Consider the following 17843-nt stretch of genomic DNA (forward strand, 5'->3'; position numbering starts at 1 on the left):
AAGAAATGAACAATAAAATGGTTACGGTCTTGTAAGATAGGGTATATGAATATCTCTCTTCCTTTGACTGAGAAATAAAATAGCTACAGCAGAGCCAGGATCCAAACCTAGAGTTCAGTGCTCTCCTTATTATTATCTGAGGTGTGTTAGAAACATATCCATCCAGCTGCAGCAGATTGTTAAATTCTCAGTCTGAGCAGTTATATGTCTAAAGTGACAGATGCTATAAATCACCTTGAATTATTATTATTGATTGTCTAGGCTTAAGAAAGTGATGGGACAAAATATTAATAATGTAAATGAAGCTGAAATTTTGCTATTTATATATTATTTTTGGAGAATTGATTGTTAAATATTTACCAGCATATTCTTACTACTAGTACACTAAAGTAATGTAAGAGCCTGGGCAAAACCTTCTTGAATATAGGGTGGAGGTTGATTGTTTTGTTATTCAAGAAAAGTTTAGGTCCGGCTTTCTTAACTTTTCTAATATCACTGACCCCTTTGAAATTGGTGAAGCCTCTTCTCACAAAAATGTTTTAAAATATATTAAATAAAATATATAGTATTACCGAGGAAAACAATTTTATTGAAATATAATATCAAAAACATTTTAAAAAATAATTTCATAGATCCAGGGTTAAGAAACCCTACATCATTTTATTTTTCCATTTGGCTTATGGAATACTATTTATGTAAATTCCTATTGCTGCCTTCCAGCACTAGCTTCAGCTTCAATCTTCAATGAAAGAGAAGAAGAAATGCAGGGAAAAAAGAAAAAGGAAACTTCCAGGTTCACTGGAACAGCTAAACTATATGCATAATGACACAGTCAGCATTGATTCAAATATAGGTAATTAACAAGATAAGAGCAGTGCTGAGGAAAGATGCTCCCAGAAGCAAGTTGAGAATGACAGCTAATTATGACCAGTTAATTAGTGAGCAGTGAGAAGTTAGTTTTATGTATCACATGGGGTGAAAAATAGGTAACTGACCTTCCCAATATCAGCACAACTTTGTCCACATGCCATGGTATAATGTTTTAGTTCTTTTTTTTTTTTTTTTAGGTTATTGTTCAGTTTTTCTCAAATGAACTAGAGTGAAACTAATCTGAAAGAGGGACATGTTTTTCCGGATTTTTGCCAAAATCCTTTTCATTTGTTTTAAAATGTTCCCTTTATCTTGTCATTCCCTAAAATCTTTTGTTTCTATGGTCACTCTTTCTGGCATAAGCAGGCACTGAGTCTGAGCAGTAGCATTTCTTTGCCAGTCAAGAGCTGCAGTACTTAGTCCAGAGTAGGCATTGATTCATTATGCTAATTACCTGTCAGGAACACTCAGAAACAGTGACATTTCAATGAACTCACGATCGTCCACAGGAATAAAGAAGACTAAGAGTACAGACAAAGGAAACATACAAATCCCATTTTTGACAATAATTTAAACCTACTCCATCAAACCCTTTATAATGAGAAATATTTGTTAATTTCTTCCAAAATTATACCATCTTGGTTTATCATAAAAAATGAAATAGACCCAAGAAGGGAAACAGATCTATGACTGGTAACAAAAGACTTGGCTAGTCAAAACTGTATAATCAGCTATATAATAATTAATAATTTGGAACTGGGGGAGGGAATAACTGGTGTTTAATACTATCTTGGGATACAAAACTGACCTCAAGGGACCGTCCAACAGTGGTATTATAATAGTGCTATTCTTTATAAAGCAATCCATTAACAACCCTGACTTTTCTTAGCCAATTTTTTTTCTTTTTTCTTTTTCTCAATAGTATTTTATTTTTCCAATTACATGTAAAGATATTTTTCAACACTCATTTTTGTAAGAATTTGAGTTCCAAATATTTTTTCCCTTTCTTCCTTATCTCTCCTCACCCCTACACAGCAAGCCATCTGATATAGGTTAAACACATTACAATCATTTTAAATGTATTTCTATATCAGTTACATTGTGAAAGAAAAATCGGAACAAAAGGGAAAAAAAAACATAAGAAAAAAGCAAACAAAAAAAGTTGAAAATCCACATTCAATCTCCATAGCAATTTTTGAATGCAGATATCATTTTCCATCCCAAATCTATTGGAATTGTCTTGGATCACTGTCTTGCTGAGAAGCTTGTCATAACTGACCATCACATAATCTTGCTGTTACTATGAAGAATTTTTTTTGGTTCTGCTCATTACCCTCAACATCAGTTCATCTAATCTTTCCAGACTTTTCTGAAATCAGCCTGCTCATTATTTCTTATAGAACAATAATATTCCTTTGTATAAATTTACTATAACATTTAACCATTCCCCAATTAATGACATCCACTCAATTTCCAATTTCTAGCCACTTCAAAAATTGCTACTATAAACATTATTGCACATGTGAGTCCTTTTCCCTCTTTTTTGATCTTGTTAGGATAGAGACCCAGTAGGCCCAAAAGGTTTGCGCAGCATTATAGCTCTTTGGGCATAGTTGTGAATTGCTATCCAGAAAAGCTGAATCAGTTCACAACTCCAGCAGTAGTACATTAGTGTCCCAGTTTTTCCACATCCCTTCCAACATTTTTTATTATATTTTCCTATCATCTTACCAATCTGATAAGTGTTAGGTGGTACTTCAGCGTTCTTTTAATGTGCATTTCTGTAATGCAATAGCAATTTTCATATGACTAAAACTAGTTTCTTTTACTGAACCAATTTTATGTAAAAGATTCTTTTGGTTATTTTTTTCCTGACAACTAAATACAACTTCATTAATTCAGATTCACAAAGTATTTGTCTTATTTCTATTATTATTAGAAGCCTTTGTAAAGGTTGTAATATATGTTGGTTCCTTTGTCCCTATAATGTCTCCAAGTTGGGTAAATTTGATTCTAAGCTCTAATTCAAATTCAAAACTTTCAACAGTCATTTAACTCAAAAACTCAAGAGCAAAAGGTTTGTGTGTTTTTGTGCGAGTGCCCTTTTTGGTTGTTTTTAAATAAATAAATGAATAAGATAAGCACTAACAGTCGTGTTTTAAAAACAAGCTTTTTATTAAACCTGTTTAATAGTTTTAAGCATTTTCATTGAGGACTCATATATATATATATATATATATATATATATATATATATATATATATATATATATGCTTCATATATACATATGACCCACAAATTTCTAAACATTGACCATAGTAAACTCCAGGACGAGTGAGGTTAGCATGGCTTGATTTAGTCATCCTGGGATAGCGTCTGCTTTCAACCCTAGAGAAGGTACTGCTCATGCGTGAAGTACATCCTGTATATATACACATATCCACTAAAAATCAGGTTATGGTGAGGTTTCTATTTATAATTTTAAAAATCTTAATATATACATATATATTAAAGTAATAAAATTATATTTTAAATATACAATTCGATAAGGTTTATTTAATTTAGACTGACTTTCTTTACCCCAATTAGTATAAATTAGTCTTACTATAGTATTATTTTTCATTCAAATGTTATAATCATATTATTGTTTTACCTGTGGTTCCATGGGTAGGAATCACAAGTCTTGGCAGTTATTTTATAAGGAAATATCTTCTGTCTTCATAATTTTTAGTTGTGAATCATGTTTGCTAGAACATAATCAGGAGCTACATGATAATTTAGGATGAGTTATTTTACTTCTCAAGGCCTCAGTTTTCTTATTTATAAGATATAGTAGTTAAATATGATGTAGCTTATAGGGATCCAAGATCCAATAGATTTGCAATGGAATGGAAAATGCCATCCTTATCCAGAAAGAGAACTATTGAAACTGAGTGTAGATGGAAACATGCCATTTTCATCTTTTGTTTATTTGCTTGTTTGTTTGTTTTCTTTCCCTTGGTTTTTCCCTTATGTTCTGATTTTTCTTTCACAACATGATTAATATAGAAACATAATTAAATGATTGTAAATGTATAATCTATATTAGATTGCTTGCTTGGGGCAGGGAGACGTAAGGGAGGCAGAAAAAATTTGAAACTCAAAATATTACAAAAATGAATGTTAAAAAACCATTTCTATATATAAGTGGAAAAATAAAACATTGTTAAATGAAAAATAATTTTTAAAAACTGGTTTTCTTGTGGAAGTTTGAGTAGGAAAGGTTGTAGATTGTAGCAGTGTAAAGTGATGCAATTTTCTGAATTTTTGCTATTTCTCACAGAAATCATATAGAAACAAACCTAAAATTTAGTTATACTCAAAATGTTCTATAATATGTCAATTACATTAAAATAAATTTATTTTCAATATATATTAAATAAATTAATATGATATTGCTAAGATCCCCTACAATTCTTAACATTCTATGATTAGAAATTAAACCACATATGGACTTTCTGAGTCTCAGTTTCCTCCAGTGTCAACCATTCTACTACTCTATCTCTAGGTAAAACTATTTAAACCATTTGGAAACATTGTAAAATATAAGATTTGCCAAATAGATTCCAAACATTTTTGCATCTTTCAACTTCAATTTTTTTTCTGTAATCTTTTACAATGTATGTGTGTTTGCAAATTAAACACCCATTATAAAATGATGTAAATAATACCATAAGCATTTTTATTACATGTTTGACATTTTAATCCCTCTGGTCTACAAGCCATATATTTTCCTTAAGGAGCTTTTATTTCTATCAATTAATCTCTGTCCACGGGTAACCATCTCATCTTTTAATAAAGTCCTAATAGAGAGACAGAAGAGAAAGAAATTAGAGGAATTGAGTGAAATTTTCCTTTCTCTGAATGAATGGTTCAGAGAATTTGAGAGATTTAGAGAGATTTGAAAAAGAGACACTTTGAATACCTGGAATTAAAAGGGGGATTTACCAATTAACATTTCTAAACCAAGTATTCTTATTCTTTTTTTTTTTCTATTATAGAGCCCTGTGACAGTCTAATAAACCTTATGAGTCCTTTCCTAGAATAATGTTTTAAATGTACAAAATGAAATACATGGAATTACAAAAAAGAGATAACTATAATGAAATATAGTTATAAAAGTTTGCTTTGTTTTGTTTTAAAACATGCTCACACACACCTAAGGGTCAAGAATCCCATTCTAAAAGGATATTAATTTACTCTTAATACATGTTTCTCTACAAAACAAACAAACCTGTCACTGCTCCCATTCCCAAAACAATGTAAACAAAGGTAGAGGGATCAGAAAGCCATCTCTGGTTGGCAAACTTAAGTTATGCTCAGTAGTCCTCAAACTTTTGTTCTTAATATCTTTATCCTATTAAAAATGATTGAGGATCTGTCCAAAGAGTTTTTGTTTATGTGGGTTATAGTTATAGATATTGATCACATTAAAGATAAAAAACAATTATGAATTTGTAGACTCTCTGAAAGAATTTCAGAAATTCTGAGGATGTGCTGGACCAGACTTTGAGAACCACTGTATGTTGTCTCTTCTCAGTAGAATGTAAACTCCTTATTGGAAGGAACTGTTTCTCATTTTGTCTTTGTGTGTCTAGGATCTAGCAGAGTGCCTCTCACTTAGCAGATGCTTAATAAGAGTTTGTTGAATTGGATTTAGGATAGAAATAAGGCCATGTTTTAAGAAAACCTCTAATTTGTCACTTTTCTGGTTAAGAAAGAAGAATGAAATTAAAACATTTTAATAGAGTTAGTATGCATTTTAAAATTGATCAGATGCTTTTGGAATATTTTATACCCCAGTTTGTTTCTCCTCAATGCATGATGGTAATAGGCACTTAATAAATGTATAGTGACTTAACTTGAACAATATAGTTTCAAAAGACTGCCTCTCTACTTGTCCCCTAGCATTTTAGCTTTCCCTCTCCTATATTATTTTCTCTGCCCTGTTCTATAATCTATTTCTTAAAAAAAAAAAAAAAAAAAAACTACCTATGCTCAGTAATGCTAATTGTACTTCTTTCTTGCCAACTCTATATATGATCAATACTTGAGAGATCTTACAAGGTTAAGATGGGTAGACATTATTATGGTGCAGTATCAGCTTTTTATTTATTTACTTATTTACTTTTATCAAGGAAGATTACCATCTCCAGGAAAGCAGGGAGCAAATCTGCTAAAACACAATCATTGCTTTATAATTCACACAAGGTCAGAGCACTGATTTCTATCTGAGTATAGGAAATACCTATAACTATCTATTAGAAAACTATTGACCAAACATAATTTTTGTAGAAATTGCAATGATTATATAAATCTTACACTGAAATCTAACATTTCTTGTAGATAAAGTTAGAGAACTGAATGCCAGTTGAAAAACTGCTAGAGCTTCATGGGGCTGGGGTAGAAGGAAGCTATTTCCTATCAGTTCAAGTTTTTAATAACTTAAAAACACATTGTTGACTAAAACTTAATGAAAAGAAACTGTAAGATATGTCAAGTGCATTGATTTCCTTAAGCACAGTTTTGCTTGTATTTTAGAGTTGCATTCAGACCCAACTTATTTTTCATATTATTTTGGTTCTATCTTTATGAATCTTAAATAAGAAAATTGGTTTAGTTAGTTGTAAAGGGCTAAAACTCTGAATAGGTGCACTTGAATCAGACAACCAAGCACTTAAGACTAATTACCAATTGGACAATAACTCTATTAGCATGTTTGGAATTTTTCTTCTCACAGTTAATGCTAGCTCAATGCTTGGGATTAAGAGAATTGTAAGGAGGGATTAGGGGGTGGAGTGAGATGAGCCAGAGTCACCTTGGAGGTGGACCAAGAGAAGGAAGGTTGTGGAGAGCTTGTAGCAGTCTTGTCCATCCCCTTCACTTCTCCCCCTAAAGACCAAGAATAAAGACCAAGGACTTTTGCTTATCCTGAGTCCGGCTGAATGCTAACCTGGACTTTACAGTTAGTCATTTAGTTCTTCATCTTTCAGGAGGATTTTGTATGTAATCATTGAGAAAAGACTGAAAATAATCTGTTTATGGTCTTCACAAATTGATATGAAGAGCTGCATTGCATTTATAGCCATTTAGGTGGCAGTTCACCTGATGATTTCTGTGTGGATCATAAGGAAGTTAGATTTCACACATAAAAATATTATTAAATTTCATAATGTAAATTTATATTTTTAAAAATACCACATGTCTGAGATCTGGAAGTATAGCCATATTGCAGTAGGATGACTATCTATTAGTGTATCCAAGTAGGTATAGATTCATTTTAAAATCACATCAATTTCAATCACATCAATCATGCTGCAACAAAGATTGTAAATATTCATTAAAATTTCATATCAAGAATGTTCTGAGTTGGTCTGACAATCTGTTATGTTTTCAGTGATATTTGAGTCCCATCACTTGTATTTTTATAAGTTTAAAAAACACTATCATCTGCTAAAAAGGAATTAAAAATGAATTTCTAGTTTTGTTAGAAATATTCAGCTAGCAAGGTTACTGCTGTGATGCTTCAAGTGTGACACTGCCTACAGAAAATGCAGCCTAATGAGCCAAACTCAATACTCCGGACAGTGGTGCTGTGGGGAAATGATGGATCTGTGTATGCACTGCAGCTTTAACCTCTAACTAGTTTTCATTTTTCATCTTTACAATTTCCATTTCCTCCTTCTGTTCAAATAAATTAAGTTACAATGAATGGATCCTCCTGCACATGTGACTCTTCTGTGAGTTCCTCTAAGGAAATCATTGGGTTTGTTAATGAGCCTATTATTAATGTTTATTTCTTCTTTATTTTCTGTCTCTCTCTTTTTTTTAGTCGCGACCTATTCCTTCTCACCTTACTTCAGCAGTTGCAGAGAGTATCTTGGCTTCGGCTTGTGAGAGTGAGAGCAGAAATGCTGCAAAGAGGATGCGTCTGGACAGACAGCAGGTACCTAGGTGTTTGGGGATCCACCTTATTCTGAAGTATAATATACTAGAGAAAAAGTATTTGTGCAATACAGAAGAATTAATCATTTAGAAAATGTTTAGTAGAGAAACAACTTATAATGAAGTTTTGTGGGAAAAAAATAGGAAACTTTTCTATCTTTAATAAGCTGGGATTTCAGAAGGTATATGGGTTACAGATAGAGTTCAAATAGTAGCTGTTGTCAACAGTAAAGGGGGAACAATAAAAATTTTTCTATATCTTTTTGCTATGATTTCCAAGTTTGATTGCTTAAGCAAAAGTATGTATATATGTCCTGATGTTAATTGATAGTGTAGGGATGGGAGAACTTTAGGCTTTTGGTTTCATTTTAGCTGCAGTAAGAGATAAATACCAAAAGTTTGTATTACCCTTTTATGCCTATAGTTGTAAAAATACAACAGAAGCTATAAAAGGCTTACTGGTGTTAAAGTAAAAAAAAAAAAAAAAAAAAAAAAAAAGTAGAAAATGGGGATATGGGGATATTAGTCCATAAAAGACCATTTCTCTATATACATGTCCTTCTGCATGTATTGCTTTATTTCTGTGGGTTTATATAGTTGTACTTTTATAATCTCTGTCTGTAACTATCTCCATTTGTATATCTAGTATTTGTGATATCTGTATGTTTATTACACTGGTTTTCTTGCTGTTTCCTTTTATCTCTGTCTCTTTTTATATTCATTTTTCTATATCTTTCTCCTTCCCATTTCTTCTTAATTAGTGATAAGTTAGAATGAAAGCATATTTTAAATATCAAATAGAATTTAATGTTCCCTGCCCTTAAGTTAAAAGTCATATCAGCAGGACATTTGATTCTACTCTCTCAAAAAGAAACAAACTGATTTATAATGTGGTCCCAATTGTTTCTTTACCCTACTGTACCTCCCATGGCTAAATACACCTTAATTGAAAAATGGATTTCTCATTCCTGCCATAGGAAATGTATTAAAATCTGTAATTCATGACATAATTGTGTGTACTAACTAGGCCAAAGACCTTAGTTGAACAAATGCACACATAGCCTTACTCCCAGGAATAAAAGAGTAGATAAATAACAATTTATACTTTGGTTATTCATTTTTATCATTTGCCTTTAGTTTTATTTGTTGTTCTTCAATCCTTTCAGCTGAGTATGCCTCTTCGTGACTTCATTTGGGATTTTCCTGGCAAAGAAACCAGAGTGGTTGGCCATTTCCTTCTCCAGCTCATTTTACAGATTAGAAAACTGAGGCAAGCAGGGTTAAACAACTTGCCCAGAGTCATATACCTAGTAAATAAGTGCTACATTTGAATTCTCGAAGAGGAGTTTTCCTGACTCTTGGCCCAGCACTCTATTTACTATGTCACCTAAATGTCCCATAAATTAAAGCATTGTCATGCTGTATTATTTAAATTAATTTCCCTGGAAACAAGGTTTCATTTAACAAAACCAGCTCAGTATTAAATATGTGAGGTTTCTAGTAGCTTAGGGAGGAGGTGACTGAGTGCTGTCATAGCTGTAAGGATCTCAAAAAGTCAGAATATGATTGTGCAAGGACCACAATCATAGCCACACAATTGCATTGCTTAGTAGTAGGAAGCAACATATCTCTCCTTCTCCCCAACTATATTATATAGCCTCTGTATTATTGAGAGGGGAGCCATATTTGAAATATGGGAGGGCTCTCTCCTGTTGGGGACAAAACAATTGGTGAATTTCAATCCACCTTTCCTGAAAAGAAGGGAGAGATAGAGCACACCACACATCCTGATGTATAGTCAAGGTGTTCCTGAGGAGGTATAGATTTGGGGTACCCAAAATGAAATTAGAGTTTCTGATGGTCAGGGAGTTAAATGACATCTAGTAGCAGGTTTGGGTTTCAGGGAGTCAAATGGAGCTCCCCTCCAACTCCTCAGGATTCAGCACAAGTGTAGGGAGTTCTGAGGATTCCCTTTCTGTCTGCGCAAGAGTGCCTTGTAAAGGAATTTACAGACCTGAAAATATAGATTGATAAAAGAGGTTTATTATGGGATTGGAAATAAGGTTAAAGTCTAGTTAGGGAAATATGTGAGAGTAAAGAGGCACTGGAAACAGTATTCCAGTGGGCAGAAAGTCCTTGGGGTGTCAGACATGGGCATGGTGCTGGCATGTTTGGCCCTCTGCAAAGAGAGGATTTTAGTTTGACTCTTTTTATAGTGAGAGATTTAGCTAAAGGGAGCCCATGGGTGGAATCCCAAGTTGGCTCAGATCAGGCTGGGGCTGGGACAAGCCCAGATCTCCTATTGGAATTCAAAAGGGGTGCTTTTGACCAGGATTTGTGAATCAAAGGTGCAGGCATCCTGAACTGATAATGCATCCAGCAGGAGAGCTAGGAGTAATCTGCACAAATCAGTGTGAAAAGATTTCAAATCAGTTTTTTAAAGGGACCACAACCCACTTCATTCCAAGATCTGAAGTATTTCTAACATCTGTTGTTAAGTTTGATAATAAAATATCTGACAATAATGCTTTCTTGAAATAAAACCTCTTCATTAATGGAGGCTTTATTTCAAAGGCTATAAATAGTGAAAATCTTCCAGGCAATTGAATTAGGACAAGTATGTGAAGTAGCTAGCTGTTAGAAAATGCTTGTGAACTTCCATCAGGGTCTGCCATTCTCTTGGGAAATAGCAACTTAGAAAGAAGAACTTAGTTCTATGTTTAGAATCAAAAGAATATTTTTATTAACACAAGAGGATGCTTAAAGCCTTTTTTTTTTTTTTTTTTGATGCTTAAAGTCTTAATAACAGATTTCAGTAAAATATTTTGCAGAATTTACAATAATGTCCCCGTGGGCAAAAGGGAGAGATATGGGTTAGTAAGGGGTAAAATCAGATAGACTTGAAAATTCTTTAATGATTTGACCCCAACATTGATGATTAATAGATTAATAGGAGAAGGATGATACAGTAGAAACAATACTGGAAATGAAGGAAGAGAGTCTGTGTTCAAAGTTCCAGCAAAGCCAATATCTGTATGAGATTTTATTGTTGTTCAGTTGCTTTTCAACTGAAAACAGTGGTGTCCAACAGATGAGAAAACTGAAGAGGGTAAGTGACTTGCAGTACAGAGTTTGGCACGCATAATGCACTCAATAAGTGTTGATTGATTGAGTCACTGATGGACTAACTCAAGGTCACAGAGGTAATATAAATAGTGTCAGAATTCATGTCCTCTGACTCTAAACTGTTCTTTCCATTGGACTCATCAATACATTATTTAATAGAACTGGAACTCAGCAGCTTCTTGATCTTAAATCTAATATCATGAAATCTAGTACTATATACCTAAAATCTTCTACTCAAATAAAAGAAAATAAAAAATAAAAGATTAGTGAGGTTGAGAAACGGCCATTAGATTTGGCTGCAAAGTGATCATTGGTAACTGGAAAGAAAGCAGTTTCAGGTAAATGATGAGGTCAGAAGCCAGAAGGTAGAGTTTAAAAAGTAAAAAAGGAAATGAAGGTATCAATTATACCTTCAGATTCTCCTTCAAATTATTTGAAAGACTTGCATATGCAAAAGAAATTAGAGTTCTCCAAATCTCAGAATATCAGAGTTAAAAGGTAACTCAACCTCCATCTAATCAAACCTATACCTAAATGTAAAGAAAATTTACTATACTATAAAATACTTACAGGAGGTAGTCCAAGCTTTATTTTTTTTTTTTTTTTGGAGATTTCCAAATTTGCCTCTGAAAAATTTAGTTTTGATGACTTTGCAGCTATTTACAGGCATTGTGAAATTAATTAGTTAATTGAATGTTTTAAGAGTTTTGCAATCTGGATATGAATGTTATCATTTTAAATGCTAAATAACTTCCTCTGTCCCTTACTCTAAAACAAGCTCACTTATAAAACAGTCCTGTGCTAAAGGCTAGATGTGATGACCTCATATTTTAAAATCAGCCCGAGTCAGGAATTCAGTTTAGGGGAAAATCGTGGATCTTTACTCTTAGTGAAGGTGAAGAAGGATCAAAGGTGAAGGGGAATTGGAAGTGAAGGGGGATCGGAAGTGAAGGGGGGGGTCACAATAGCAATGTGAGCAACTGCTACAAGAAGACAGCCAGCAGTCTCTCCGCTTCCTTCTTTGCCCCCCTGCCTCCACCCACCAATTTTGCCATTTCCTATACAACACATCAGGACTTGCACAAAGAGTGGGCAGAGGCCATTCTTTCTCCAACCATATATATTAATAGAGTATGGTCCAATTACTATTTAGCCTCATGTGCTGGGACCTCAGTGCATCAACTCAAGCCTCAGCTCATTACAGCTAGAAGTTAGTATTGTAGCAAAGACAAATGGTAAAAACTTTAAGAAATAAGTTTTTTTCTCTTCTGGAAAGTACCTGATTAATCCCCAGACTATTACAGCTTAAGATATTTTACAAATTACTCTCTTCCAGAAGGACTGGAGTTGTTTTTTTTTTTTTTCCCTAAGTTTTCAGCTCTAATATCTATGAATTTTTATTTATACCATAGAATTTTCAGTTTGATTTGGAAAATTGACTCTTATTTTCTACTTTGTCATTGCAGAAATATGACTAATGTCATGTTTGAAGTTTGCACAAATCAAAGTAGCTTCATACATTTAAATTTTTTCTCTCACCTTTATTATTAAATGGCTGCTTATTGAAACACAAATATTTCATTGCTTTTCCTTATGTTTTCACTGGCAAAATATATATAAAAAAAGATCTGCGCAAGTGATTGCTAAAGTATTTTTTTCTCTTTTGAGGAGTTTTTCAAATAGAATCTTTTCTTATTAAAAAAATTTTTTTTGCTTTACTCTCTTTCTAAGCATGCTCAGATTTGAAAATTTGAGAAATTATATATCTTTGATTTTTTCTCCATTATTTTAATGGGAAAATTATGGTCTATTAGGGATTATAATGAAAAGACAGTAGAGGTCTCTCTAGTGACAGCATCCTGAGCTACAACAATGACCCAAAGCTCTATCACAATTCCTTTCAGTTAAGCAGAGACTAAGGCTCCTAAGAAAATGTGTTTTACTCCAATAGGTAGTTTTATTTCAATGGAAGATTTTAAGGAGAACTTTGAAATCCTTCCATGTTAGAAAGTTTGTCATCTAATGTTAACAGTGAAAAAGTTCAAACACTGAACAACTGAGGCAATGTAACTGCTGTCAGAGAAGTGGATAATTGCTAAAACCAAAAAAAAAAAAAAAATTATTAAAAATTTGTATATGAATACATATCCTTGAGACCTGCACATTATCAGGCAGCAAGAACCCACAGAATTTAGGAAACAATTACACTAAGTTATACTAAGAAATAATATGTATTTTTTTACCTGTTGGGCTTTTATAATTCTTACAGTAAATATCATATTTGTCCCTGAAATTCTACTTATGTTCTCTGAGCCTAGTGATAAGAAATGGATTAAAAAGCCTTGACCTGGAGAAATGAGAGGTAAAAAAAACCCATTAATACAAGGGAGATAGTTATAAGGAAACTTTTATGGGCAAAAACATTATTTTGAAAAAGGACCACTGGTCATAACAAAAGCTTTTATTCAGATAGTTTATGTGTGCATTTTATTGCAATTCAATTGTTTCAATCATGTCTGACTCTTCTTATCCCAATTTTGAGGGCAGAGATTTTTTTGGCAGAGATACTGAGAGGTTTGCCACATTTATCCTTCAGTTCATTTTACAGATGTGTAAAGCAAACAAGATTAAGTTACTTGCTGGGATCGCATAGCTATTAAGTGTCTGAGGCCATATTTGAATTCAGAAAAATGAGTCTTCCTGACTCCAGATTGGACTTGTCCATTACATAACTTAGCTCTGTATGAATGTATGTGCACATAATATACACACATATGCCTATGTGTATGCATATGTACATTATTATAATATGTGTATGTATATTGTGTATATATACCTTTTCTTATGTCGTCTTTTATATGTAGAGGGTTTAATGAATCTTTCTTTTTTATGCAACAGGCATATTTGAAGCAAAAAAAAATACTTTAAGTGAAAAATTAAGAAGGATAACAAAATTATTGCTTGAAATCCATGGTCTTACTCTTAATATACCTTCTTCCCTTTCCCCACAATCAACTTTAACCCATTTTTAATCCTTAATTTTATTATATAACCCATGTAATTGGAAATTGCACCATCTGAGGATTAATTGAAGGAATAGGGATGTTACTCTGAAGAATTAAAAAAAAAATTGGGATTTAGCACTTCAAGATTTGCAAAGAGTTCTACAAGTATGTTCTATCTTTACAACCCTGAGAAAGAGGTGGTTTTATTTTCCCCTTTTTATAGATGCAGACAATGAAGCATAAGTGATTTGCCCAGAATCAAATCATTAATAAGCACCATTTACAAATGAAAATGAGGCAGGCATCAGTTAAATGACTTCTGTAGGATCACAAAGCTATTCAATTTGGGGGGTAGAATTTGAACTCAGGTCTTTCAGATTCTAAGCCCAAGCAGTCTATCTATTGCATCATGTAGTTGCCTAGATAAGATATAACCAGGAGACAAGGCAGGTAGCTAGCAATCTTCAAGAATTAGAAATTCTGTCAAATTGCTTTCTTTGGTTCTAAGAAGCCCAAGAAGGACCACTGCATAGAAATTGCTAAGAAGAAAATTTATCCTCAATATATGTAAAAATTTTGTAATGAGCAAAGCTATCCCTAAGATGAATAGACTCTCTTAAAAGTTAACATCACTGGAAGTTTTTAAGCAGAGATTGTGTGTAAACTTATTGGAGATATAGACTAGAGAGTTCTTATTTGATAAAGACTAGAATAAATATCATTTAAGGTGCTTGCCATCTCTGAGATTCTGTTATTCTGTAAAATTTTAAATTATTAGCTTATAGGAACATGATGCATAGAACAAAGTGAAGGCAATGTTGCAACATGAAACATTATAGACACATTTGCTTTATCATTACTAAATGTTTGGGGATTTCTACATTGAAAAGTAAAACAATAGTAACCATTTTGTTATGACAAGATAAAGCTGCCGGCAAATTTATGAACCTTATTACTAGTTATAAAAATATACCCTAGCTGTTGGTGTTAAGTGTTATGGGAAACATTTCAGTGTGTATTATAAGAGGTTTAGCAAGTGAGCTTTTGATAGATTTAGTTCTGGAAGTCAATAGAAAGCATCTATGTGCATGAGTAATTCACAGTACATGTGACAGCATTTCTGGAGCTTAATATCCTTGTATAAAAACTGAGATTATATTCAAGTTGATATTTGGACTTCTGGTATATATGTTGGTACTAAAACCAACATGCTATGTTCTCTATGTCTTAATGCAGCAATTTAGTCTGGATAGATTCTGTATTTCACAACCTAATTGAATATTAATTAAGTACTAAAGAGATTTTAGGAAATTTTAGTAGGAAGGAAGAGAGAAATTTTAGTAGAAAGGCACTAGGAGACCAAAGGCTTGTGGTTCTAGTAATACTAGCAAGACCAGACACAATAGATTCTCTTAACCTCCAAGTCAAATTCTGTGAAAAAGACAGAGAAATTTGTTTTTTGTTTTTTTTTTATAATTTACCAGAACCATTTTAAAACCATTGCACAAAGAGCATGCCATTTATTGCCCCCCATTAATAAAGTAAGATAAAAGTCATTTCTGTTCTGTGTTTAGCCCTGAAGCATAATTTTTTCATCAGAATTGAACTAATTTTCATCTTCTATGTTACCATAATTAAATATCTTTTTCTGTACTGTATTACTATAAAACTGATTGAAATTTTGTGTTTGGACTGAGTAATATGGGAATTTTCAAGAAAGAGTCCCTGTAGGTCTTAACAAATATGTTTTTAAATTTAATTATTTTTTTCAATATGCTACCCATATACAAAGATGTTGCTGTTTTCCCTTGCTAAAAGAATGTTCACTTAAAGTTGGTTTTCTTGAACACTAAGAGAGGTTCTGTTGCAATGAAAGACTTCTTTTCTTCACTTGAACACAATTAACTCAAATGTGTTTTGGACCCAAAATCTGGGTCTCATCAACCTCAGGCTTCAGTCAAGGGATCTTGCCAGACTGGAGAAGTTTAAATAAAAGATTCACAATTCAAATAACCAATTTTAACCTTTTACTGACCAAAAAATGGATCTGGATAGTATTATCATTCAGGTTCCTCCAGCAATTTAAAAAATGTTAATTTGAAGTGGCTGAAAATTCGAAAACATTCCTTTAAGGAACAGAAAAAAAAAAAAGCTATTTTCTAATATTTTATTCAGTTATGATGAATGTTACTGTTTCATCCAGGCTCAAGTCATATTACTTGACCAGAATTAATACATTATTTATGGATGGTTGCAATTTAGATATTAAAAAGTAATCATAGAAACTGGATAAACAGTATCCTTTCAAGTCTAAATGCATCCCCATAATATTATTTATTTATTTATTTGTATTTGCATTTTACATAATTGCAATTGTATTGCATAATGCATTTACTTAATTGCATATCCAAAATTGGGTTTGTGAAAATCTACACTTTTTCAATAAAGAGAAACATGGTTGACCAGACACAACATGTACCAATAGCATATTAGTATCCTATTGGCAGGCAACTAAGGGAAGGGAAAAGTGTTAAACTTGCAGTCAAGAAAGACCCTGGTTGAAATCCTGGCTCAGAAATATATCAACTGTGTAATCATGGGCAAGTCATTTAACCCTACTGGGGTCTCAATTTCCTCATCTTTAAAATGAAGGTAATATTTTTAATACTTTGTTGAGACATTGTAGCATATTGAACAAAGGGATGAAATACTTTTACTGTCAAGACAACCCACATTAGGTCACTTCCCCACTTTCCAAATATACACACTAGCTGTGAGATTCTGGACAAATCATGTCTTTCTTCAGTGTCACTAAGAAGCTTTTTAAAACTATGAGTAAAATACTTTGTAAACTTGAAAGAAATATAACAGCAACAACAATAGCAGAAGCATCAGTGGTAGCAGTTAGCATTTATATAACACTTTATAGATATTATTTCCTTGAGAGTTAGGATCTATTATTTTATCATTTTACAAATGAGGATACTGAGGTAGACAATGATTAAGTGACTTACTCAAGATCATACAGTTACTCTTTGAGTCAGGATACTAATTCAAATATTCTTGCTTTTGAGACCAAGAATGTCTTTATCCATTGTACAATCTAGTTGCCCCTGTATTTGTCTGTGAGTGTATGTGTGTGTGTGTGTGTGTGTGTGTGTGTGTGTGTGTATAAACACACTGATATACACTCCCTTATTTTTCTCATTGTATATTGAATGTGTGTATTCCTTTCAAAGAAGTTTAGGGATCTGGTTTGTTCATGACCTGGTATTGATTTGGACTAATAGAGTATGTCTGTTCAAAAAAGATTTGGGAATTTGTATTCTCTGTACATTCTGAATGTCTTAGGTCATGACTAACACAAACTAATCCTAATGGTTTTTACTGAATCATTTGTTTGCCTTTTCGTGATAGTTTAATCAAGAAATGTGCTGGAGACAGCTTAAACTTGCTAGCAAGAGCCAATTGTTGATTCTTCAGGGTTGGCATTTACACCCTCAAAAATGGTAAATGCTACAAATAAGGGCTTGATTTGATTTTTATTTTAGATTTTCTAGACTTAAAAAAAAGAAATAGGGAAAATATTAATAATGTAGATTAAACTGGAAAAAAAATTGTGTCATATGTACTTTTTACCCCTTTACCAGACCTTATTGTTAAACATTTAGTATGTCCCTGATCTAAGTTTTAAAATGCTAACTGTGTTAAATAACATTCTAAGCATTTCAAATAGTATTGTTCTCTGCAACAACATATATATATATATATAAATCAGAAATATGAAAAGAAAGGACACAAATCTATATAAGATCTTTAAAAATTAATTTTATATGTCACATATAATATGTGGGAAAT

The 17843-nt window shown here is 32.6% G+C and overlaps 1 protein-coding gene across 4 annotated transcripts in view; it reads left to right on the plus strand.

Annotated features, from left to right (window-relative positions):
- NOL4 (nucleolar protein 4) overlaps positions 1-17843 on the plus strand; it is a 494820-nt gene that overhangs the window by 392851 nt on the left and 84126 nt on the right. For all 4 annotated transcript variants that reach the window (XM_051970265.1, XM_051970266.1, XM_051970268.1 and 1 more), the window contains one exon: positions 7742-7855. In XM_051970265.1, the coding sequence (XP_051826225.1) occupies positions 7742-7855 (114 nt within the window). The remainder of the gene's footprint in view (positions 1-7741; positions 7856-17843) is intronic.

Source organism: Antechinus flavipes, chromosome 1 (assembly GCF_016432865.1).
Source record: "Antechinus flavipes isolate AdamAnt ecotype Samford, QLD, Australia chromosome 1, AdamAnt_v2, whole genome shotgun sequence".
NCBI lineage: Eukaryota > Metazoa > Chordata > Mammalia > Dasyuromorphia > Dasyuridae > Antechinus > Antechinus flavipes.